Genomic DNA, 25999 nt, shown 5'->3' with positions numbered 1-25999 from the left:
CCTATTATATAATCTATTCAAGCACTTTCCACTTCTATTTCAATATTTTTTATATACCTCTTGATCTCGTCTAGTAAGCCGAGAGCAGCAGTGTGCTAGAACTGACTTGTGCTGGCTCACAAGATCTCTTGTAAAATTTCCAGGAATTTCATGAATTGGTTGTTAAACACAGCCATTATTAAAAATTAAATTTTATAGACTTAAAGTTAAATAAATTATATTAAAGAAAAAGGGTTAATATTTTAAACCTCATTATTATCTAATTGTTTCATTACACTCTATGCTTAAGGTTACATCTGTTGTTCTGTATGGCAGAAATAATATATGGTGTGCTACTGTTTACCTCTTCCCAAATTTGTTTTTGTTTTGTTTTTTGTGGTACGCGGGCCTCTCACCATTGTGGCCTCTCCCTTCGCGGAGCACAGGCTCCTGACGCGCAGGCGCAGCGGCCATGGCTCACGGGCCCAGCCGCTCCGCGGCATGTGGGATCTTCCCGGACCTGGGCACGAACCCGCGTCCCCTGCATCAGCAGGCGGATTATCAACCACTGCGCCACCAGGGAATCCCCCAAATTTGTTTTTAAGGATATCATGTTGCTCTCTTGAAATCAGCCATAGAAAGAGTATTTACACCACAGATATTGGCAAATGCTAAAAGCCAGGACTTGATTTTTTATTACAGTGATTATGTAGACAAGAAAATGATGGAGAAAACGTTAATAAAGCAGATTTAACTTAAACGTCTGTTATGTCTGTAGCCTTTATATTGTGACCAGAACACAAAATTGAGGAAATATTCTTCTAGTGTGTAAAAACCATTATCCAATTCAGAACAAGTTTGCTCACAAAAATGACAAATCAGTAAAGTTCTGACATGTGTATATGAGGTTTCCTTTTCATTTTGTTTGTCAACATAAATGAAAATTTCAAGTGACATTAATGTCAGATTTATACATGTTCATCAATACAGGGCTGTCTCTGATGAATCAAAGAGTAATCAAGTATCTTATCTGTGCTGTGATTTATAGTGGTGTTATTGTAACAACAGAATTGTAAAAATTGATAGTGAATTTTTCAAAAAACAGTAAGTCACACTGAAGTTATATGTGTACAGAAGTTACAATAAATTCTATATTTTATCTCTAAATTGAGTGCTATAAATTTTATTTTTAATGTAAATGAAATATAAATTTTATTTAAATATAAATTAAATGTATTTGTTTTTATGTGTAAATACTGTGCTTTATGTCACTAAAATTTATAATAACATTATACATGCACATACATACACGTGCATACAATTTTTTCAAACATCACTGGTTGAGAATGTCTAAAAGACAGGAATTATGTCTTATTCTTCTTTTGTCTCTATTGCTAGGAATAATAGATAATTCAGTGGTTAATATTTATAAAGTGTGCTGAATTACTATTATTTTAAGATTATTGTAGAGCCAATATTATTTACTTTTGAAAACCTAAAATTTGTGCAGAAATTATAGTTCAGGAAGGGATGTTTAGATCAAAATCACCTCCTTAAATTAAAAAAATTAGTAGGCATATTTGTGCCAAGAAATACATTTTCCAAAGTAGCTTTGAAAAGGGCTGGATTTGTAAAACATGTGTTTATAGTAATACACATGTATCCTGTGTGTTGCTGTGCCCAGTACTCAGATGTATAAAGTGATCTAAAATTCACAGGACACTGCGGAGAACTTGTCCTCTTCTTTCATTATTTCTCACGCCTTCATGTCAGGTCTACATTTTGTATTGTACCTTATGTAAATTGCACAGGACCTGGTGAAGATCTGGAAAATAGCCAAGATTGTGTTTCCTAAAATATCTAATGAGGATCTGCTTTTATTTGGCTCAAATATAGAAAACTAAAGAATTTATAACTTCATAAATATGAAGAAATTCTAGGTAAAAGGATATTCTTCATGTCCCCAAAAGAAATGAACCTTATCTCCTTGAGCATTTTCTTTTTTGTGAGAGATGCCAAATCATCTGTCTTCAGCTAGAAGGAAATAGAGTTAAAACTTTTAGTTGTAGAGGGAAGTTTTTCCTTTACTGGGACATCAGATGTACCCTTTATTCTTTAGAAAATTCTACTTTGAGACTGTGATAGGATAAGTAACTTCTAAAATAGTCTTAATTTATTAGTACAAATGTGTTAATAGGCTGGGACATAATATCCCAGTAATTTCTTCAAAAGAAATGGCAGAGACAATGGAGCAAAAGTGGGAAAAAAATTCTAGAATTTTTGATTTTTTATGTTTTGATATTTTAGTTGAATACCCTTATTTAATTTGAATTTCTTGCAGATACTGACTGGTCCTTTTGGAAGCATATCTGTTTTAGTGATTTACCTTAGAACATCACCAGCATGATCTATATTTTTACCTGTCCTAAGAAAACAACATAAATATTTACATCAAATTGTAGAAAACAATAATAGATTAAGTATAAGTATCCACATTTACCTTCTCTTTTACAAAAGTACAAGTATTTATGGACAACTTCACTATATGCTTTAGGAAATTGTGGGTTGTCAGGAAAGATTTCTATCTATTCTGTGGATTTGCTGTGTTAATATTTTTAAAAGTGAAAGTGTAAATGAGGAAAGAAAATGTAATAGTCTTCCACAGACCAAACGGTAAAGCTATTCTTCATAAATAGAGATAATACTACTCTCTACTCATCATTTGTAATATTCCCCTTTTAGTGGTGATTGATTTGAGTCAATCCATATCTACAGTGGATGAAAAGTCTCCTTTGTACTAATTTAACAATTCAATACATATTTATTGAATGAATACTCTATAGAATACACTATGCTAAGCACCACAAGACACCAAAAAGGCACTAACTTGCTTTTCAGGAGTAAACATTTAAAAAGAGAAAATTATAGAAAAATAAATATGGTATATGTTTAGACATTCTGTGTAGCAGTGAGAAGAAAACAACAGGCTGTTAAATTCAGAGGGCAGAGGGTTACATTATGCTTGGTAGAAGCAGTAAAATCTTCCTGAAATCATGTAATGTAAATGGCCTTTAGAAATCAGTAGCATTTTAACAGATAGAAATAGGAGAAAGGAAGGGAATTCAGGGGGCTGAAGGCCTCAAAGACCTGCAACTGCCACTCCATGGCTATTCTATCCCTTTGCTATAGAACACAAACACAGAAAAAAAAAAAAAAAAAAAAAAAAAGGAACAAGACAAAACAAAACTTGCTTGCCTCCTGTTGGAAGTTAGAGCTCTTGAGTCCTGAGTAGGACGTGGAGATGAATGAAGCTAAATTTTTACAAACTTGGCAGAAGAACAATAGCCTGGGTGTTAGAAAAGAGACACGTATGGCAAATATCATTAATCCCCCAGTTACAGACCCAGGTGGACGTCCAGGAAAGAGAGCTGGGAACAGGCACTGCCAGTTGCAGCACTGAGAATTCTAATTGCGATGTTAACTCTTATGCTACCCAAGAGGAGATGAGACCTTGAGATGAGAATAGGATACTGATACAAGGAAATCTCCTCTCCACACCCTAATAGTTATTAGAACATATGTGTGGATATTTTATAGAATGGTTGGAAGATGAATTTATAGAATTCTCCCATTAGTAAAATAAAAAATAAAAGATATCACATATATTTAGGACATAAAGATAAAATTAATGCACCAATCCAGAAGATCCAACATCTCACTAGTGAGTGTTCTAGAAAGTGAGGAGAAAAATGAAGCACTTCCCAGAACTGAAGAGTATAAGCTTCCAGATGGAGAGAGCTTATAAAGTACCCAGCACAAGGAATAAAGGAAATGCACACACATGGACACAGCATTGGGAAATTTCAAAACATCAGAGAAAAAATGTAAAAACATCTAGAAATGGAAAAAATAAAATGAGACAAAACAAAACTAGGTCACATACAAGTAGCAGGAATTCTCAAGACCACAGGTATGTAATGATAGAAAACATTGAATCAAAACCCTCAAAATTTTGATTGAAAATAATTTTCAACCTAAACTTTTATACTCAACCAATCAGTCATGTGGAACTAGAATTTTAAAATTTGTAAATGTTCAACACAATATCACATATGTAGTGTTCTTTCAAAACTATTCAGTGGGAATGTAATTATGAGAATAATCAGACAAATTCAGAATGTGGGACACTCTGCAAAAAGACTGGTCCAGACTACACAAGAAGTTAGTGTAATGAAAAGCAATAAAGGCTGGAAGACTATGCTAGTTCCGAAAAGATTAAACAGATATAATGATTAAATGCAATTCATGAATCTTGATTGGATTCTGATTTTAAAAGAATAGGGGCTTCTCTGGTGGCTCAGTGGTTAAGAATCCGCCTGCCAATGCAGGGGACATGGCTTTGAGCCCTGGTCCAGGAAGATCCCACATACCACGGAGCAATGAAGCCCTTCGCTACAACTACTGAGCCTGTGCTCTAGAGGCCGTGAGCCACAACTATGGAGCCTACATGCCACAACCACCTAGAGCCCATGCTCCACAGCAAGAGAAGCCACCACAGTGAGAAGTCCATGCACCGCAATCAAGAGTAGCCCCTGCTCACCACAACCAGAGAAAGCCAGTGTTCAACAACGAAGACCCAACATGGCCAAAAATAAATAAATAAAATAAATTTTAAAAAATAGCTATAAAAGTCCTGCTTTTGACAATAACAGAACTTTAACTATGGACTTTGCAGTAAATGATATTATAAAATCATTGTGAACTATTTTGAGAGAGGAATAATATTGTATCTATGTAGGAGCATATCCTTATACTCAGGAGATGCAAGCTGAGCTATATAGTGATGAAATATATTTCATCACTTACTTACACATGGCTTAGAATATATATACATACACACATATATTTATACATACATATATATAGTGAGATAATGCAGGTGGGACAAAATTGGCATATCTAGATGAAGAGTAGATTATTTCATTGTACTATTATTTAACTTTTCTGTATAATCTAAATTTTTCACCCAAAAAAATAAAATATAAAAGCTAGGTATGGAGGGAGAGTGAAGCTAAAGAGGAGAGAGAGAATGTAAATATTTCTCTCCAATATATCTCTTAATAGAGCTTACTGGAAGAGAAGTTTCAGGAAGAAATGAGAACAAGCAGAAGATGGAATTTGGTAAAAGGGAATTCCATGCAAACAGTGGTGCGTGGGAGGTTTGAGAAAAACTACTCTGCCTTCAGGCCTAGGAGTTCAGCAGTCTAGACCAGTGCAATGATCTGGTCCTGTGGGAGTTGGTCTCTATGAAGCACAAAGGGAAGTGAGAGATTATCTGATGTTTTGGAATATTTGGAAATATTATTGCTAGATTAGGATAACGGTACAACAGAAGACAAATGATTCTAATATAGAAAACCAAGAAAATAGTAAAGTGAATGAGCAATTACTAACTTTAGGAGAAACAAAAAGATATGAAAATAAAACAGAATTATACTAATCTATTTGGATCATTTATGAATAATAATTATTACTCAGTAACAAGGTAGACATTTACTAGTTAATGAAAAATTATGATGAAACTATATTAGGAAGACAGTTATAGGGAGACATATTGGGAGGAGTCTACAATAGAACTAAATCCTTCACAACATGAATGGCCAGTCAATAGAAAGACCACCAAAATTCATAAATCAAACAACATAAATTTAAATATATTACTTAATAACACAAAAATAAATGCTTAAATACTACTAAAATAATAGATAAAAATGTTAAATGAGAACTGGAAGTTGGAGAGGGACAAGACAAGTAGCTGCTGATTTTTGGACTTAAACCTTTCAGTACTATTTAAAAATAATCTGTATGAAATATTTTCATATACAAAAAATAACTTTAGATTATTTTTTTAAAAAAATCAATAGGAACTTACTTAGAACATTCAAAGATCAAATGGAGAAACTGTTCCACACTGCAGAGAAAAAATATGATGAAATGGAAATCATTAATGGAAAAATACAAGAAAATGAGGTTAGACAGAAAATCACAAAATAACATTATATAACGGGTAAACCAGATGTGGAAGTAATAACAAAGTAATATTTTTAAAACTTCCTTAAGTTGATGAAAAATATTAGTCTTCAGATTAAATGGACTCAAAAGTCTTAGTCAAAATTAATGTGGAAACTTTGACATCTGCACTTTTTTTCTGTTTAAATTTCTGAACACAATAAGGAGAGAGATTTGCAAGCCTCCAGACTGAAATGGAGTTATAGAATTGGTAGGGTGGAATGGAAGTACATTCCAAGGAAAGCAATACAGCAGCAAAGATCCAGTAGCAGAAGAGCTAGTTTTCTCAGAAGTTGAGAGTAATCAAGATGGATGGCTATGATTTAGAATAAAGTCGATGACCACAAGGGAAATAAAACTAAATCACTCATAGAGCAATGTATAACTGGAGTATATATTTGCTAGCTTGCTTGCACATTCTAGAATCACAAATCTGCATTAACTTTGTTAGCATGAATTTAGTCAGATAATTAAACCACCACACAACATAATTTACTCATGAGATTTAAAAGCCATAGAATGCACAACAAAGTAAAAAGTCTTTATTTCAGTTCTTTTTCCTTTTCGTTCCTCTCTTCCTTCCTTTTCCCTTTTCTTTCTTCTTTCCTTCTTTTCTTCTTTACTTTTTCCCTTTCTTTTTTTCAAACAATAATTACTACATCTTCTTTACTGAGGACTCCAGACTTTTAGTTACAATCCTAATTATGATTATTACTAAGGAAGAAAAAAATCCCAGTAGGGTTGTAACAAATAGATTCGTGTCACCATTAGGTTATCATAATTATTCTTATCTACTCATAGTTTTTCAAAAAAATATATTTTGAAATTTTAAAATTGTTTTTATTAGTATTGCTCAAAATTCTAAATAAATCCAGGAGTAAGTATTGCTACTTCAATGATATGCTGAGTTTAATTATTAAATATTAAAATCTGAGAGATGGAATTTTATTCAATGTTGTATGGAAATTGTTAATCTAGTAAAATATGATACAAAGTAATCACACATAAAAACTAAATTAAGGTCACCTTATATAAAATCTCATTAATCAAAAACAGATCATAGTTACTTAAATTGATTGCTAATCCATCTTTCTACCATTTTCTGCCTCAGGGTTATGATGATGGCTATGGGGGTGAATACGATGACCAGACATATGAGACTTATGACAATAGCTATGCCACCCAAGCACAAAGGTAAGGTATATGTTGTTTAACACATCCTTCTCAGGATGATTTCTAATTCTGATATTTTGTTTCTTATATCTGAATATGAGTTACATTATGTGAAAGTTTCTAGCACTGGGTTTATTCATTGTCCTTCTGAATTATTCAGTTGCTTACTAGACTATGAGAGGTAAAATATAATAATCTTGCAATTACTAATAATGAAATAGTAGTGTGTTCTTTTAAGACTAGATGATTATCATAACCAATCAACTCATTGAACAACTTGTATTTAATAAAAATACTGTTACTTTTAGAGATTATTTTGGTGAATTCATAATTAAGATAACAATAAAAACAAGGCACTTGTTCAGTGTGGATTTTTTTCCCCAGAAACATAATTTTCATTTTTAAAACAAAAGATAGGGAAATGTTATTGGTGCTCTGAAAAGAAGAAAATTCTTAAAACGTATTATGGAACCAAGAATTCCTTTCCTTTCTTAACTGTGATTTAAAATTTTCCAAAAAACAAAAGTCCAGGACCCAACAGCTTCACAGGCAAATTCTATCAAACATTTAGAAAACAGTTAACACCTATCCTTCTGAAACTATTCCAAAAAATCTCAGAGGAAGGAACACTCCCCAACTCATTCTGGAGGCCACCATCACTCTGATACCAAAACCAGACAAAGATACCACAAGAAAAGAAAATTACAGGCCAATATCACTGATGGACATAGATGCGAAAATCCTCTACAAAATACTAGCAAAGCAAATCCAACAATACATTAAAAGAATCATACACCATGGTCAAGTGGGATATACCCCAGGAATTCAAGGAATCTTCAGTATACACAAATCAATCAATGTGATACACCATATTAACAAATTAAGGAATAAAAACCATATGATCATCTAAATAGATGCAGAAAAAACTTCTGACAAAATTCAACATGTATTTATGATAATAACTCTCCAGAAAGTGAGCATAGAGGGAACCTACCTCAACATAATAAAGGCCATATATGACAAACCTACAGCTAATATAATACTTAATGGTGAAAAGCTGAAAGCATTTCAGATCAGGAACAAGACAAGGATGTTCACTCTCACCACTTTTATTCAACATAGTTTTGGAAGTCCTAGCCCTGGCAATCAGAGATGAAAAGGAAATAAAGGGAATCCAAACTGGAAAAGAAGTAAAACTGTCACTGTTTGCAGATGACATGACCAGATATATAGAAAATCCTAAAGATGCTACCAGTAAACTACTAGAGCTCATCAATGAATTTGGTAATGTTGCAGGACACAATATTAATACACAGAAATCTGTTGCATTTCTATACACTAAGAATGAAAGATCAGAAAGAGAAATTAAAGAAGCAATCTCACTTATCATAGCATCAAAAAGAATAAAATGCCTAGGAATAAACCTACCAAAGGAGGCAAAAGACCTGTACTCAGAAAACTATAAGAGGCTGATGAAAGAAATTGATGATGACACAGATGGAAAGATATACCATGTTCTTGGATTGGAAGACTCAATATTTTAAAAAATCTTAAAATTTGTATGGAGACACAAAAGACCTCAAATAGCCAAAGCAATTTTGAGAAAGAAAAATTGAGCTGGAGGAATCAGGTTGTGTGACTTCAGATTATACTACAAAGCTACAGTCATCAAAACAGGATAGTACTGGCACAAAAACAGAAACATAGATCAATAGAACAGGATAGAAAGCCCAGAAATAAATTCATGCACCTATGATCAATTAATCTACAACTAAGGAGGAAAGACTATGGAGAAAATGGAGAAAAGACAGTCTCTTCAGTAAATGGTGTTGGGAAAACTGGACAGCTACATGTAAAAGAATGAAATTAGAACATTCTTTAACACCATACAAAAAAATAAACTCAAAATGGATTAAAGACATAAATGTAAGACCAGATACTATAAAACTCTTAGAGGAAAATATAGGCAGAACACTATATGACATAAATCATAGCAATATCTTTGTCCATCTATTTCCTAGAATAAGGGAAACATAAATAAAAATAAACAAATGGGACTTAATGAAACTTAAAAGCTTTTACATAGCAAAAGAAACCATAAACAAAATGAAACAACAACCCACAGAATGGGAGAAAATATTTGCAAACGAAGTGAGCAACAAGGGATTAATCTCCAAAATTTATAAACAGCTCATGCAGCTCAATATCAAAAAACAAACAACCTAATTATAAAATGGGCAGAAGAGCTAAATAGACATTTCTCCAAAGAAGACATACAAATGGCCAACAGGCAAATGAAAAGATGCTCAACATCACTAATTATTAGAGAAATGCATATCAAAACTACAATGAGGTATCACCTCACACAGGTCAGAATGGCCATCATCAAAAAGTCTACAAACAATAAATGCTGGAGAGGGTGTGGAGAAAAGGGAACTCTCCTACACTTGTGGTGGGAATGTAAATTGGTGAAGCCACTATAGAGAACATTATGGAAGTTCCTTAAGAAACTAAAAATAGAGCTACCATATGATCCAGCAACACTCCCGGGCATATATCTAGAGAAAACCATGGTTTGAAAGGATACATGCAACACAATATTCATGGCAGCACTGTTTACAATAGCCAAGACATGGAATCAACCTAAATGTCCAGTGACAGATGAATGGATAAAGAAGTATGGTACATATATACAATGGAATATTACTCAGCTGTTAAAAAGAATGAAATAATGTCATTTACATCAACATGGATAGACCTGGAGATTATCATACTAAGTGAAGTATGTCAGAGAAAGACAAATATCATATGATATCGCTTATATGCAGAATCTAAAAAAAGTGATATATCTCCTGGCTATTGTAAATAGAGCTGCAATGAACATTTTGGTACATGACTCTTTTTGAATTATGGTTTTCTCAGGATATATGCCTAGTTGTGGGATTGCTGGGTCGTATGGTAGTCCTATTTGTAGTTTTTTAAGGAACCTCCATACTTGTTCTCCATAGGGGCTGTATCAATTTACATTCCCACCAGCAGTGCAAGAGTGTTCCCTTTTCTCCACACCCTCTCCAGCATTTATTGTTTCTAGATTTTTTGATGATGGCCATTCTGACCGGTGTGAGATTATATCTCATTGTAGTTTTGATTTGCATTTCTCTAATGATTAATGATGTTGAGCATTCTTTCATGTGTTTGTTGGCCAGGAGACGGAAGCAACGTAAGTGTCCATCATCGGATGAATGGATAAAGAAGATGTGGCACATATATACAATGGAATATTACTCAGCCATAAAAACAAATGAAATTGAGTTATTTGTAGTGAGGTGGATGGACCTAGAGTCTGTCATACAAGGTGAAGTAAGTCAGAATGAGAAAAACAAATACCGTATGCTAACACATATGTGTGGAATCTAAGGAAAAAAAATGTCATGAAGAACCTAAGGGTAAGACAGGAATAAAGACAGACAAACTAGAGAATGGACTTGAGGATATGGGGAGGGGGAAGGGTAAGCTGTGACAAAGTGAGAGAGTGGCATGGACATATATACACTACCAAACGTAAAATAGATAGCTAGTGGAAAGCAGTTGCATAGCACAGGGAGATCAGCTCAGTGGTTTGTGACCACCTAGAGGGGTGGGATAGTGAGGGTGGGAGGGAGGGAGAGGGAAGACATATGGGAACGTGTGTATGTGTATAGTTGATTCACTTTGTTATAGAGCAGAAACTAACACACCATTGTAAAGCAATTATACTCCAATAAAGTGTTAAAAAATTTTTTTAATTTAAAAAGTGATACAAACTTATTTACAAAATAGAAACGGACTCACAGACTTAGAGAATGAACTTATGGTTACCAGTGAGGACGTGTGGGAGGGACAAATTGGGAGTTTGGGGTTGACAGGTATACACTGTTATATTTAAAATGGATAACCAACAAGGCTATATAGCACAGGGAACTCTGCTTAATATTCTGCAATAACCTAAATGAGAAAAGAATTTGAAAAAGAATAGATATAAGTATATGTATAACTGAATCTCTTTGCTGTACACCTGAAAATAACACAATGTTGTAGTCAACTCTACTCCAGTAGAAAATAAAAAAAAAAAAATTAAGTGAACTACAAGCTCAATGTATGAAATTTGGGAGGACACAAACATTCAGTCTATAAAAGTCATATTTCTCCAAGCCCTTCCTCCTCACTTTTGAGTTCAAACCACCTGCAATCTTTATAAAGAAGCAAAATGTTTTAATAAAATATGGTATGAAGGACCTGGTGGGGGAGGATCATCAAAGATAAAAGTGAATTATAAATGAAAAAAGCAAAAAAAAATTTCTTTCCTTTCTTGATGGATCTCAGAGATTATTGAATAAATTTATATAGACTGAAAATTTGTGATATTAATGAATTTTTTACTTTTTAAAAGTTAGATTTATTGAAGTATAATTTACATATGGTAAAATTTGCCCATTTAGGGTACAGTTGTATAAGTTTGGCCAATACAAACTATCAGGTAACCACCACCAAAATTATGATATAAGGTTATTTAATCAGCCCCAAATGTTTCCTTATTACTCTTTAGAGTCAACTTTTTCTCCACCCCAGGCCCTAGGAACCATGATTCATTTTGTCACTACAGTTTTGCCTTTTCTAGAATGTCATATAAGTAGAAACGTTACAAAGTGTAGCATTTTCAGTCCGGCTTCTTATGCATTCCATATCTATTCGTGTTGTTGTGTGTATTAATATTCTGTTCCTTTTTATTATGGTGTAGCATTTCATTGTATGGATGTACTACAGTTTCCTCATTCTCCAGTTGAAGGACATTTTAGTTATTCCTATATTTTGCTATTATGAATAAAGTTGGCATAAACAAATACATCTTTAGAAAAATAAATTGCCTAAGTATGTTTTCTGAAAATAAGTTACACATTTCATAGGAAAGGAATCCATGTGATAATTAGTTAAATGATTCTCCCCTATATGTGATTTTCAGAAACCAATAGGACTAATTGTCATAAAAACAAAATCATAGCATTGACCATTTACTGATCAACTTATTGGCACCCAAAGAGATTTGAATGCATTAAGTAATATTTGGAGGAGGGAACTGGCAAAGAAAGAAACAACTTTAAGGTCATTATGGAGTGTAGGACATCTACACATCATATTGCATGAGTGTGAATTTTTCATGGCCTGAGGGACAGCATAGTGAAAGGGGTGAAAGGAAATTCTATTTAGAGAAACCACCCTAGGCAATTAGGAAAAAAAAAAAATGTGAACAAATACCTTTAAAGTTCAGCATAAATTAAGATATCATTATGGAAATGAACATTTTGAGTCTTTGGTTACTTTGTGGTAGGGTAAATAAAAAAGACATCATAAGCCAAGAGCTTCTGTTTTCTTAATTGTTCCAGTTACATATTGGAACACTGCACAGCTACTTAGGATGCAGCACAGCTACTTAGGATGCAGGAAAGTTTTGCGTCACATCACAGCCACTAATAGAGTACTGTATGCAAATTGGCTATGTATTTAAAACAGTTGCTAATATTTTCAATCAAATTTCTATCTCATCATTATATATTAGTGCATAAAAATAGTGATAATAAATTTCTGTAACTTGCTTCAGAAACTATTCAGAAGAAACACAATTATCACACTCTACAAGCACTGCTAGAATAGAGTAAAATCATTTCTTGATGTAGCTTTAGAGCTACATTCAATTTGTAGAGATTTGGGATTAATTTTCTGAAATGAGGAATCTTCTGCATCTTTATTCTGGTTAGATTTAATTGGGTTTGATTCACCTTAAGGAAAAATTGGGGATTATAATAACTTATCTTGAATATCTGAAAAGTGAATACTAGGATAATTGAACATAATTATGTATAAAATTTAATGGTGATATAGAATAATCTGGAAAACCCATTTTATCTTGATTTAATGAAGTATAATTTATATGTAAAAGTATATTTTCGGGGCTTCCCTGTTGGTGCAGTGGTTGAGAGTCCACCTGCTGATGCAGGGGACACGGGTGTGTGTCCCGGTCCAGGAGGATCCCACAAGCCGCGGAGCTGCTGGGCCCGTGAGCCATGGCCACTGAACCTGCATGTCTGGAGCCTGTGCTCCGCAGCAGGAGAGGCCACAACAGTGAGAGGCCCGCGTACCACAAAAAAAAAAAAAGAGGGCTTCCCTGGTGGCGCAGTGGTTGAGAATCCGCCTGCCGATGCGGGAGACACGGGTTCGTGCCCTGGTCCGGGAGGATCCCACATGCCGCGGAGCAACTAAGCCCGTGAGCCATGGCCGCTAGGCCTGCGCGCCCGGAGCCTGTGCTCCGCAACGGGAGAGGCCACAACAGTGAGAGGCCCGCATACCGCAAAAAAAAAAAAAAAAAAAAAGAAAAAGTATATTTTCTATGCACTCTGCTACCTTCTCTTTTCCCTTTCTTAACGATTCAATTTTCTGTGACTAAATTCTTCCCATCCTCCTAAACCCACCTCAAAAACCAACTCTTCTGAAAGTCTTTCCTTAATCCTATATTTGTGAATAATCTGTTTCTACCCTGAATTCCAACAGCATCATATCTTTATTTCTCTACGGCACTTTCTTTTTCTGACTTGTGTTGGGATCATTTGTGTATATGTCCCTTGTCATCCTTAACTTGCCCAGAATCCTAGTCTGATACACCCTCATGCCCCTCACAGCATCTAACATTGAGGCTTTCATAGGGTATGTGCTGAACAGATGATCATTGACTGCATGAATGTCAGATCTAATATGTACCTACATGACGGGGATAAAAAAATAAGAGCTTCATCGCTCAAAGAGAATACAATATTCAGAATTTTATATATAATTTTTACTGACAATATGTATTTATTTCTGAGGTATCTTAGTGCTAAAGCAGAAGGGATAAATAAAGAAGGTCATGAAGTTAGTTAATAATACTAATACTCTATATTATAATAATCATAAGATGCCTATTTTGGTAAAAACATATACTCAATACTAGGATACTGTCTGGCATGCAAGAGGTTCTCAATATTTATTGAATAAATGAATAAATTATTGAATGAATGAAGTTAGCACTATTATTTCAGAAAACTCTGTGAGGAAAAATGTTTAAATATAATACTGATTTGTAATAGAAATGGATAAGCACTGAGAAAATTTATTATATAATGAATTAAATATCTACTTTTAGATTACTTCTATTGATCCAACTATGACAACAGAAGATAAAAGTAACAGTTTAGTTAAATAAGTACTTATTAAATGATTACTTGTGCCAGAGAGTATGCTCGCCATACAGTCACAATAGGTATTTTTCAGTTTTTAAATATATTTTAACATTTTCTCCTAATAATTTGTTGGTGGAGGAGTCATATATGCAAACTGCATGTGTGTTTAAATTAAGTAAAACAACTACTATAGAGTAATCAAGTATTAGGAATTAGAAGTGAGAGAAAGTTTATTTTCTACAAGAATCAGTATGGAATTTTTTCTTTTTCAAGTGGTGGTTCTTTAATTGGACTTTTTAAAGTATTATTTGGACATATGGAGGGAAATGGAGAAAGCTTTTAAAGAAGTGAAATAAAGAGAAATATGTGAACATAAAACTTCTCCATCACTTACAAACAATGTGAGTATTATTTTGACATTGAAGTGGTCAAATCAGAAGAAATGCTGATTTAGAAACTTGAAGGTAAAAAAATAGGTTTTGTGTGACTTAGCAGAACTGAGATAAAAGGAAAAAGGTTTAGATAAAAGGGTCTTTAAATGACTAGTTTGTCAGCACAAGTGAATACAGAATTTGTGGAAATTATAAAGTAGAATCTGGCAGGTGCCTAAATGGAATAATTATTTCATCTTTAATAAAGAGTCTAAAGGAAGTACACAAGGTAACAACCCTACAAAGGTTCACCTAGAGTTCAGAAACTATAACAACTTTAATTAATCCCCAGTTGTCTTGTAAGGTGTTGATAATTGTGGAAAATTTCAAATGGATCAGAAAAGGGACTTTACTAAAAATTCCTTAGGAGGCAGCTCAACTAAATGACACATTAAGGACTGGTAAAGATTACAATGATATGAGGTGTCTCTGACCATCTTTTTCTCTTGCTCTGTGTATATGAGGAGAAAAAGTAAAGAAGTAGACTGATGAGCTTATTATGCAACTTTCAAATTGCAGGGCAGTCTTTGGCTTATGACAAGTTACATCCTGTGATCAACACCTTTAATTGGACCAAATATTAAATTCTGTTCATGTTCTGATATCTTATTTTTTTTTTTATGTACTGCTCAAAGTCATTAACATTTTCAGAGATCAATCTTCTAAAATCACATAAATTCTCAAGTCTTTACCAACAAATTATTTCTTTTCAATGCCAGACTCTACACCAATCCATATCCTAAATGTAGAAAAAAGTGACTTTCATGTACTTAGAGACAAATGAAAGTCAAAAGACCAATTCTGATCTTTGATTCTTACAGGATTTTAACTTGGATGTGAAATATTAAGAATTTGTAATTTACCAATTTAAATTTCTAACTGCAGATTTGTAATAGGCAAATATCAAAAAGGAAGCCTTCACTTCCCTTGAAGCATGAATCAGGTGTGTGACTCACAACCTGGAAAATAATCCTCTCTTCTCTAAGTTAATGGAGAAATGTGCTAGGGGAGGAAAGATAAAGGTCTCGTATATAAGGCAGTAGTTCCCAAAGTTTCTAAAATGAAGACTCTTGGAATATCTGTAATTGTCAGGGTCTACACAGCAGGTGAAAAATGAGACTCTTAAATTAGGATAATTTGAAGAGGGTTTAATAATGGAACTCTTTTCAGAGTATAACAAAACCACAAGGGAAAATGTAGTGAGCAGGGCTAGTATCCCTGGGGCAATGTGTTTATCACCAAAAACTAGGAATGGAAGGAAGATAGAAAGCTGTCAGAGAGGCCTTCTGACAGAGAAATAGGCCTCTCCTTTGAAACAGAATGGTAGCGGAGGCCAGCCCACAAAGAGGAATCTCAGGAGTTAATATCCCGACCTCACTTTGTTCCCATTGACTGAAACCATTGAGAGGCAAAGGACAAGAAACTGAGTAGATGGAGTTGCCATTAGTCATCCCTGGTATAGAGCAGGCTGGAGAGAAGGGTGGAAGTTGGAAGGCAAATGGAAAGAGGTCCTGCACAACATCCAAAATAATTATCAAACTTCAGCGACCAGTCATTGTACATATTAGTGTCGTGTCAGGTGCTTGAAGATATAAAAAATGACATACATGTGCTGTGGAAACAGCAGTGCTTTTAAATTAATTTGTATTTCATTAATGAGTAAGCATTTATACTAAAAAAAGTTACAATATACATGAACATATAAATATATATTTTTGAAGAGATAACTTCTAGGACACCCTGGCACAAATTAGCTCCTTGAGGGTCAGAGCCCCCACAGTGGGGACCACTGCTCTGTTGTTCAGAGGCTGCTTGGCCCTAATGATTTCATGGTAACTAGCATTCGTTTTGTGCTGGCTGCTACGCTAATTGTTTAGGATATTTATCTCATTTAATACTTGCAATAACATTTGAGGCAGAGAAAAATTGAAGCTTAAAAATATTAAATGACTTTCTCATGTTCATTCAAGTAGTGAACATTGGCTTCAAAATCACATTTGTTAACTCCAGAGGCCTAAAACTTAAAGACTAATAAATACTGTCTGAAAAATCTAAATAGATTTATTGATTCAACAGACTTTTTATATACCTGAACAATCCAGAGAGAATATAATATAATGTAATAAGAATGTAGTGAGTTATCTGCATGCTTTTCAAAGAGCTCTGACCAAAGGATACATCTAGGCAGGAAAAGAAAGAAAAAAAAAAAAAAGAAATTACTTAACTATTTATTTTAGGCGATAAGTTTAATGTGAGCCCTTGTATTTGATACTGAGTCTACAAAAACACTTCTAATGAAAACTTACATATAAGGCACTGCAGTTACCCAGAAATATAATAAAAGTTGTAATATAACATCTTATCCTGTTCATTTGTGTCACAACTTGCTATAAAGTGATTCACCCTCATTTTGTAATTCAATTCTCTTATGTCTCAAGCTATAGTCAATGATGAGGTTGAATTTACAGATGGTTATTGGATGTGAGATGTTTTCCCACAGTTAATCTACTAGTTCAGTTTGTGGCTTTTTCACACATCCACAGACCTCTGCACAAATAGTGGATTTGGTATTGTTTGAAGGTACCTTAATAGAGTGGGAATTCAGCTCTTGATACACACTATTCTTTTGTTATTCTCATTTGATATACTTATTTTAAGTATCTCAGATAACTGTTAGTTTTAGAAAGAAACAATGGGTTTCTTGAAATTATTGATTAGGCATTCATTGTAGTTGTTGATTCTTTGTTAATTTAAGGTTAATTTTGATTACATCTTAACTGCTTGCCTAAATAGTCAACTTGTATTTAAAAATATACATTAAGGGGAGACCTTCAAGATGGCTGAGGAGTAAGAGATGGAGATCACTTTTCTTCCCACAAATGCATCAGAAATACATCTAAATGTGGAACAAATCCTACAGAACAGCTACTGAATGCTGGCAGAAGACCTCAGACTTCCCAAAAGGCAAGAAACTGCCCACATACCTGGGTAGGGGAAAAGAAAAAAGAAAAAACAGAGACAAAAGAATAGGGATGGGACCTGCACCTCTGGGAGGAAGCTGTGAAGGAGGAATAATTTCCACACACCAGGAAGCCCCTTCACTGGTGGAGATGGGGGGTGGTGGAGGGGAAACTTCAGAGCCACAGAGGTGAATGCAGCAACAGGGGTACAGAGGGCAAAGTGGAGAGATTCCCCCACAAAGGATCGGTGTTGACCAGCACTCACCAGCATGAGAGGCTTGTCTGCTCACTAGCCAGGGCAGGTGGGGGCTGGGAGCTGGGGAGCTGGGGATCTGGCTTCAGAGGTCACATCCCAGGGAGAGGACTGGGGTTGGCTGCGTGAACACAGCCTGAAGGGGGCTAGTGAACCACATGTAGCCAGGAGGGAATCTGGGAAAAAATCTGGAACTGCCTTAGAGGCAAGAGACCATTGTTTCAGGGTGCACGAGGAGAGGGGATTCAGAGCACTGCCTAAATTAGTTCCAGAGACAGAGGGGAGCCGCGGCTACCAGTAGACACATCAGAGACAGGCATGAAATGCTAAGGCTGCTGCTGCAGCCACCAAGAAGCCTGTGTGCAAACACATGTCACTAGCCACACCACCCCTCCTGGGAGCCTGTTCAGTCAGCCACCGTCAGAGTTCTGTGATCCAGGGACAACTTCCTTGGGAGAACACACAGTGCACCTCAGGATGTTGAAATGTCACACTGGACTGTGTCACAGCAGGCTAACCCTGCATTCCATGCCCCTCCCTCCCCCCAGGGCGTGTATGACCCAGAGCCCCCTAATCAGCTGCTCCTTTAAATGGGTCCTGTCTGGGTGGGAACAGACACCCTCAGGTGACCTACATGCAGAGGCAGGGTCAAATCCAAAGCTGAACCATAGGAACTGTGCAAACAAAGAAGAGAAAGGAACATTTCTTCCAGCAGCCTCAGGAGCAGTGGATTAAATCTCCACAATCAACTTAATGTACCCTGTACCTCTGGAATACCTGAATAGACAATGCATCATCCCAAAATCAAGACGGTGGACTCTGGGAGCAATTGTAGACTTGGGGTTTGCTTTCTGCATGTAATTTGTTCTGGTTGTATGTTTATCGTCTTAGTTTAGTATTTTGAGTTTATTATCATTGGTAGATTTCTTTATTGATTTGGTTGCTCTCTTCCTTTTTTTAAAAGTATATAGATTTATACATTTTTTTCCTTTTTCTATTTTTTGTGAGTGTATATGTGTCTGCTTCTTTGTGGGATTCTGGCTGTATAGCTTTGCAATAGCATTTGTCCTAGTGTGCTGTCTGTCCTTTTTTGTTTGTTTTTTTCGCTTTAGTAATTTTTTTTTTTTTTTTTTTTTTGCGGTACGCGGACCTCTCACTGCTGTGGCCTCTCCCATTGTGGAGCATAGGCTCCAGGCTCGCAAGCTCAGTGGCCATGGCTCACGGGCCCAGCCACTCCACGGCATGTGGGATCCTCCCTGACCAGGGCATGAACCCGTGTCCCCTGCATCGGCAGGCAGACTCTCAACCACTGCGCCACCAAGGAAGCCCTTAGTAAATTTTTTAGTGCTTGTTACCATTGGTGGATTTGTTTACTGGTTTGGTTGCTCTCTTCCTTCTTTCTCTCTTTCTTTTCTTTTTTTATTTTTAATAATTTTTAAAATTTTTATTTTAATAAGTTTATTTTAATTTATTTTATTTTTTTATATTTTTACTTTCTTCTTAGCCATGTGTCTGACAGTGTCTTGGTGTTCCAGCCAGGTGTCAGGCCTGTGCCTCTGAGGTGAGAGAGCCGAGTTCAGGACATTGGTCCACCAGAGACCTCCTGACTCTATGATATATCAAATGGCAAAAGGTCTCCCAGAGATCTCCATCTCAACGTAAAGACCCAGCTCCACTCAATGACCAGTAAGCTATAGTGCTGGACACCCTATACCAAACAACTAGCAACACAAGAGCACAACCACACCCATTAACAGAGAGGCTGCCTAAAATCATATAAGGTCACAGGCACCCCAAAACACACCACAGGATGCAGTCTGGCCCAACAGAAAGACAAGATCTAGCCTCATCCACCAGAACACAGGCACCAGTCCCCTCAACCAGGAAACCAACACAACTTACTGAACCAACCGTAACCACTAGGGGCAGACACCAAAAACAATGGGAACTATGAACCTGCAGCCTGTGAAAAGGAGACCCCAAACACAGTAAGTTAAGCAAAATGAGATGAGTAAGAAACACACAGCAGATGAAAGAGCAAGGTAAAAACCCATCACACTAAACAAATGAAAAGTAAATAGGCAGTCCACCTGACAAAGAATTCAGAGTAATGATAGTAAAGATGATCAAAGTCTTGGAAATAGAATGAAGAAAATACAAGAAACTTTTAACAAGGACCTAGAGAACTAAAGAGCAAACAAACAATAATGAACAACACAATAAAAGAAATTAAATATTCTCTAGAAGGAATCAATAGCAGAATGACTGAGGCAGACGAATAGATAAGTGACCTGGAAGATAAAATAGTGGAAATAACTACCACAGAGCAGAATAAAGAAATAAGAAGGAAAAGAATTGACTACAGTCTCAGAGACTTCTAGGACTACATTAAACACACTAACATTTGAATTACAGGGGTCCCAGAAGAAGAGAAAAAAAGAAAGGAACTGAGAATATATTTGAAGAGATTATAGTTAAAGCTTCCCTAATATAGGAAAGGAAATAGTCAATCAAGTCCAGGAAGCACAGAGAGTACCATACAGGATAAATCCAAGCAGAAACATGCCAAGACACATATTAATCAAACTATCAAAAATTAAACACAAAGAAAAAATAACAAAAGCACCAAGGGAATAACAACAAATAACATACAAGGGAATCCTCATAAGGTTAACAGCTGATCTTTCAGCAGAAACTTTGCAAGCCAGAACGGAGTGACAGGACATATTTAAAGTGATGAAATGGAACAAGCTACAACCAAGATTATAATACCCAGCAAGGATCTCATTCAGATTTGATGGGGAAATAAAAACCTTTACAGAGAAGGAAAAGCAAAGAGAATTCAGCAACACCAAACCAACTCTACAACATATGCTAAATGAACTCATCTAGAGAGGAAACACAAGAGAAGTTAAAGACTTACAATAACAAACCCAAAACAATAAAGAAAATGGTAATAGGAACATACATATCAATAACTACCTTAACTGTAAATGGATTAAATGCTCCAAGCAAAAGACATAGACTGGCTGGATGGATACAACAAAAAGACCCATATATATTCTGCCTACAACACACCCACTTGAGACATAGAGACACATACACACTGATAGTGAGGGGATGGAAAAAGATATTCCATGCTAAAGGAAATCAAAGAAAGCTGGAATACCAATTCTCATATCAGAGAAGATAGATTTAAAATAAAAACTGTTACAAGAGACAAAGAAGGACACTACATAATGATCAAGGGATCAATCCAAGATGAAGATATCACACTTGTAAATATTTATGCACCCAGCATACAACCACCTAAATACATAAGGCAAAAGCTAACAGCCATAAAGGGAAATTGACAGCAATACAATCATAGTACGAGCCTTTAATACCCCACTTTCACCAATGGACAGATCATCCAAAATGAAAATAAATAAGGAAACACAAGCTTTAAATGACACATTAAACAAGATGAACTTAATTGATATTTATAGGACATTCCATCTAAAAACAAAAGAATACACTTTCTTCTCAAGTGCTCATGGAACATTCTCCAGGATAGATGACCATGTCTTGGGTCACAAATCAAGCTTTTGAAAATTTAAGAAAATTGAAATCATATCAAGTATGTTTTCCGACCACAATGCTATGGGACTAGATACAATTACAGGAAAATATCTGTAAAAAATACAAACACATGGAGGCTAAACAATACACTACTAAATAACCAAGAGATCACTGAAGAAGTAAAGAGGAAATCAAAAGATGCCTAGAAACTAATGACAATGAAAACACAACAACCCAAAACCTATGGGATGGAACACAAGCAGTTCTAAGAGGGAAGTTTATAGCAATACAATCCTACCTCAAGAAACAAGAAACATCTCAAATAGACAACCTAGACTTACACCTAAAGCAAATAGAGAAAGAAGAACAATAAAATCCTGAAGTTAGCAAAAGAAAAGAAATCATAAAGAGCAGATCAAAAAAAAAAAAAAAAAAAAGAAACAGAAATGAAGGAAACAAATTACAAAGATCAAAAAACCAAAAAGCAGGTTCTTTGAGAAGATAAACAAAATTGATAAACCATCAGTCAGACTCATCAAGAAAAACAGGGAGAAGACTCATATCAAGAGAATTAGAAATGAAAAAGGAAAAGTAAAAACTGACACTGCAGAAATACAAAGGATAATGAGAGATTACTACAAGCAATTATACGCCAATAAAATGGACAATAGGGAAGACATGGACAAATTCTTAGAAAAGCACAAACTTCCAAGATTGAACCAGGAAGAAATAGAAAATATAAACAGACCAATCACAAGCACTAAAATTGAGACTGTGATTAAAAATCTTTCAACAAACCAAAGCCCAGGATCAGGTAGCTTCAAAGGCAAATTCTATCATACATTTAGTGAAGCTTAACACCTGTCCTTCTCAAACTCTTCCAAAATATAGAAGAGAAGAATACTCCCAAACTCCTTCTAGGAGGCCAAAAACACCCTGATATGAAAACCAGACAAAGATGCCACGAGAAGGAAAACTACAGGTCAATATCACTGATGAACATAGATGCAAAACTCCTCAACAAAATACTAGCAAACAGAATCCAACAGCACATTAAAATGATCATACACCATGATCAAGTGGAGTTTATCTCAAGAATACCAGGATTCTTCAGTGTATGAAAATCAATCAAAGTGATGCACATATTAACAAATTGAAGGAGAAAAACCATATGATCATGTCAATAGATGCAGAACAAGCTTTTGACACAATTCAACACCATTTATGATAAAAACCCTCCAGAAAGTAGGCATAGAGGGAACTTACCTCAACATAATAAAGGCCATATATGACAAACCCACAGCCAACATTGCCCTCAATGGTGAAAAACTGAAACCATTTCCTCCCAGATCAGGAACAAGACAAGGTTGTCCACTCTCACTATTAATATTCAACAGGTTCGAAGATTTAGCCACAACAATCAGAGAAGAAAAAGAAATGAAAGTAATCCAAATTGGAAAAGAAGTAAAGTGACACTGTTTGCAGATGACATGATACTATAGAGAGAGAATCCTAAAGTTGCTACCAGAAAACTACTAGAGCTAATAAATGAATTTGGTAAAGTAGCAGGATACAAAATTAATGCACAGAAATCTCTTGCATTCCTCTACCCTAATGACGAAAAATCTGAAAGATAAATTAAGGAAACTCCTACCTACCATTGCAACAAAAAGAATAAAATGCCTAGGAATAAACCTACCTAAGGAGACAAAAGACCTATAGGCAGAAAACTATAAGACCCTGATGAAAGAAATTTAAGACGATACAAACAGATGGAGAGATTTACCATGTCCTTGGATTGGCGGAATCAACATTGTGAAAATGACTCTACTACCCAAAGCAATCTACAGATTCAATGCAATCCCTATTAAAAAACCAATGGCATTTTTCACAGAACTAGAACAAAAAATTGCATAATTTGTATGGAAACACAAAAGACCCTTAATAGCCGAAGCAATCTTGTGAAAGAAAGACAGAGCTGGAGGAATCAGGCTCCCAGACTTCAGACTATACTACAAAGCTACAGTATTCAACACAGTATGGTACTGGCACAAAAACAGACAGATAGATCAATGCAACAGGATAGAAAGCCCAGAGATAATCTCAGGCACATATGGTCACCTCATTTTTGATAAAGGAGGCAAGAATACACAATGGAGAAAAGACAGCCTCTATAATAAATGGTGCTGGGAAAACTGGACAGCAACATGTAAAAGAATGAAATTAGAACACTCCCTAAACCACACACAAAAGTAAACTCAAAATGGATTAAAGACCTAAATTTGAGGCCAGACACTGTAAAACTCTTAGAGGAAAACATAGGCAGAACACTCTATGACGTGAATCACAGCAAGATCCTTTTTGACCCACCTCCTAGAGAAATGGAAATAAAAACAAAAATAAACAAATGGGACCTAATGAAACTTAAAAGCTTTTGCACAGCAAAGGAAAACATAAACAAGATGAAAAGACAACCCTCAGAATGGTAAATCATATTTGTAAATGAAGCAACTGACAAAGGATTAATCTCCTGAATAGTTAAAGATGTGGCACACATATACAATGTAATATTACTCAGCCAAAAAAAGAAATGAAATTGAGTTATTTGTAGTGAGGGGGATGGACCTAGAGTCTGTCATACTGAGCGAAGTAAGTCAGAAAGAAAAAAAAAATACCATATGCTAATACATATACATGGAATCTAAAAAAAAAAAAAAAAAAGTAATAATGCTTCTGTTGAACCTAGGGGCAGGACAGGAATAAAGAAGCAGACATAGAGAATGCACTTGAGGACACAGGTAGTGGGAAGGGTAAGCTGGGACGAAGTGATAAAGTGCACTGGAGATATATACACTATCCAATGTAAAATAGATAGCTAGTGGGAAGCCGCCCCAGAGCCGCATAGCTGCATAGAATGCGGGGATCAGCTCTGTGCTTTGTGACCACTTAGATGGATGGGATAGAGAGGGTAGGAGGGAGATGCAAGAGGGAGGAGGTATGGGGTTATATGTATATGTATAGCTGATTCACTCTGTTATAAACAGAAACTAAGACACCATTGTAAAACAATTATACTCCAATAAAGATGTTAAAAAATAAATAAGTAAAAAGTAAAAATATACATTAAGGTACATTTTGTAAGATTCTAATTAGAAGAGTTATAAAAATAATTTTCCCCGGGGCTTCCCTGGTGGCGCAATGGTTGAGAATCCGCCTGCCGATGCAGGGGACGCGGGTTCGTGCCCCGGTCCGGGAAGATCCCACGTCCCGCGGAGCGGCTGGGCCCGTGAGCCATGGCCGCTCAGCCTGCGCGTCCGGAGCCTGTGCTCCGCAGCGGGAGAGGCCACAGCAGTGAGAGGCCCGCGTACCGAAAAAAAAAAAAAAAAAAAAAAAAAAAAAAAAAAAAAAAAATAATTTTCCCGGTCATTTGAATGAGAAGTTTCCCAATAGAACTCAAGGGAGACTTCCCTGGTGGTCCAATGGTTAAGACTTCACCTTCCAATGCAGGGGGTGCAGGTTCCATCCCTGATTGGAGAGCTAAGATCCCACATACCTCACAGCAAAAAAAACAAAATATAAATCAGAAGCAATATTGTAACAAATTCAATAAAGAATTTTTTTATATGTTTATCTTTTTTTTTTACGCAGACACTGTTTTATTGAGATATCATACACATACCATACAAATCAGCCACTGAAAGTGTAAAATTAAATGGCTTTTAAGGCACAGGGTGTTCTTGCTCTGTTGCAGTGCTCCGTGGCATGGTGGGGCAGCCTCTGGGGCTCCCGGCCCTTCCTGGACTCCAGTTTTGGCTGACAATGCCCCACGGTCACGTTAGGATTTCCCTCAGCCATTTAAGGAGGGGCGCCAGTACCCTCAGCTGCCTCTCATGGACACGAAGGCTGACCTTTTTTTTCTTTTTTTAACATCTTTATTGGAGTATAGTTGATTTACAATGGTGTGTTAGTTTCTGCTTTATAACAAAGTGAATCAGTTATACATATACATAAGTTCCCATAAGTCTTCCCTCTTGCATCTCCCTCCCTCCCACCCTCCCTATCCCACCCCTCTAGGTGGTCACAAAGCACCGAGGTGGTCTCCCTGTGCTATGCAGCTGCTTCTCACTAGCTATCTATTTTATGTTTGGTAGTGTATATATGTCCATGCCACTCTCTCACTTTGTCACAGCTTACCCTTCCCCCTCCCCATATCCTCAAGTCCATTCTCTAGTAGGTCTGTGTCTTTATTCCCATCTTACCACTAGGTTCTTCATGACATATTTTTTCTTAGATTCCATATATATGTGTTAGCATACGGTATTTGTC

At 35.8% G+C, this 25999-nt stretch overlaps 1 protein-coding gene across 6 annotated transcripts in view; it reads left to right on the top strand.

The window, feature by feature from the left end:
- The window catches only part of KHDRBS2 (KH RNA binding domain containing, signal transduction associated 2), a 769555-nt gene that overhangs the window by 684030 nt on the left and 59526 nt on the right, over positions 1-25999 (top strand). For 4 of the 6 annotated variants that reach the window (XR_010835028.1, XM_067005885.1, XM_067005886.1 and 1 more), the window contains exon 7: positions 7160-7242. Coding sequence is in view for 5 of the 6 variants with exons in the window: in XM_067005885.1 (XP_066861986.1) it covers positions 7160-7242 (83 nt within the window). In the remaining variant the exon portion in view is untranslated. Of the gene's footprint in view, positions 1-7159; positions 7243-10427; positions 10851-25999 lie in introns of those variants that run through there. The other 2 variants (XM_067005887.1, XM_059075739.2) reach the window with 1 other exon arrangement.

This window comes from Kogia breviceps, chromosome 10 (assembly GCF_026419965.1).
Source record: "Kogia breviceps isolate mKogBre1 chromosome 10, mKogBre1 haplotype 1, whole genome shotgun sequence".
Taxonomy (NCBI): domain Eukaryota; kingdom Metazoa; phylum Chordata; class Mammalia; order Artiodactyla; family Physeteridae; genus Kogia; species Kogia breviceps.
This window is presented reverse-complemented; position numbering and strand designations above follow the sequence as displayed.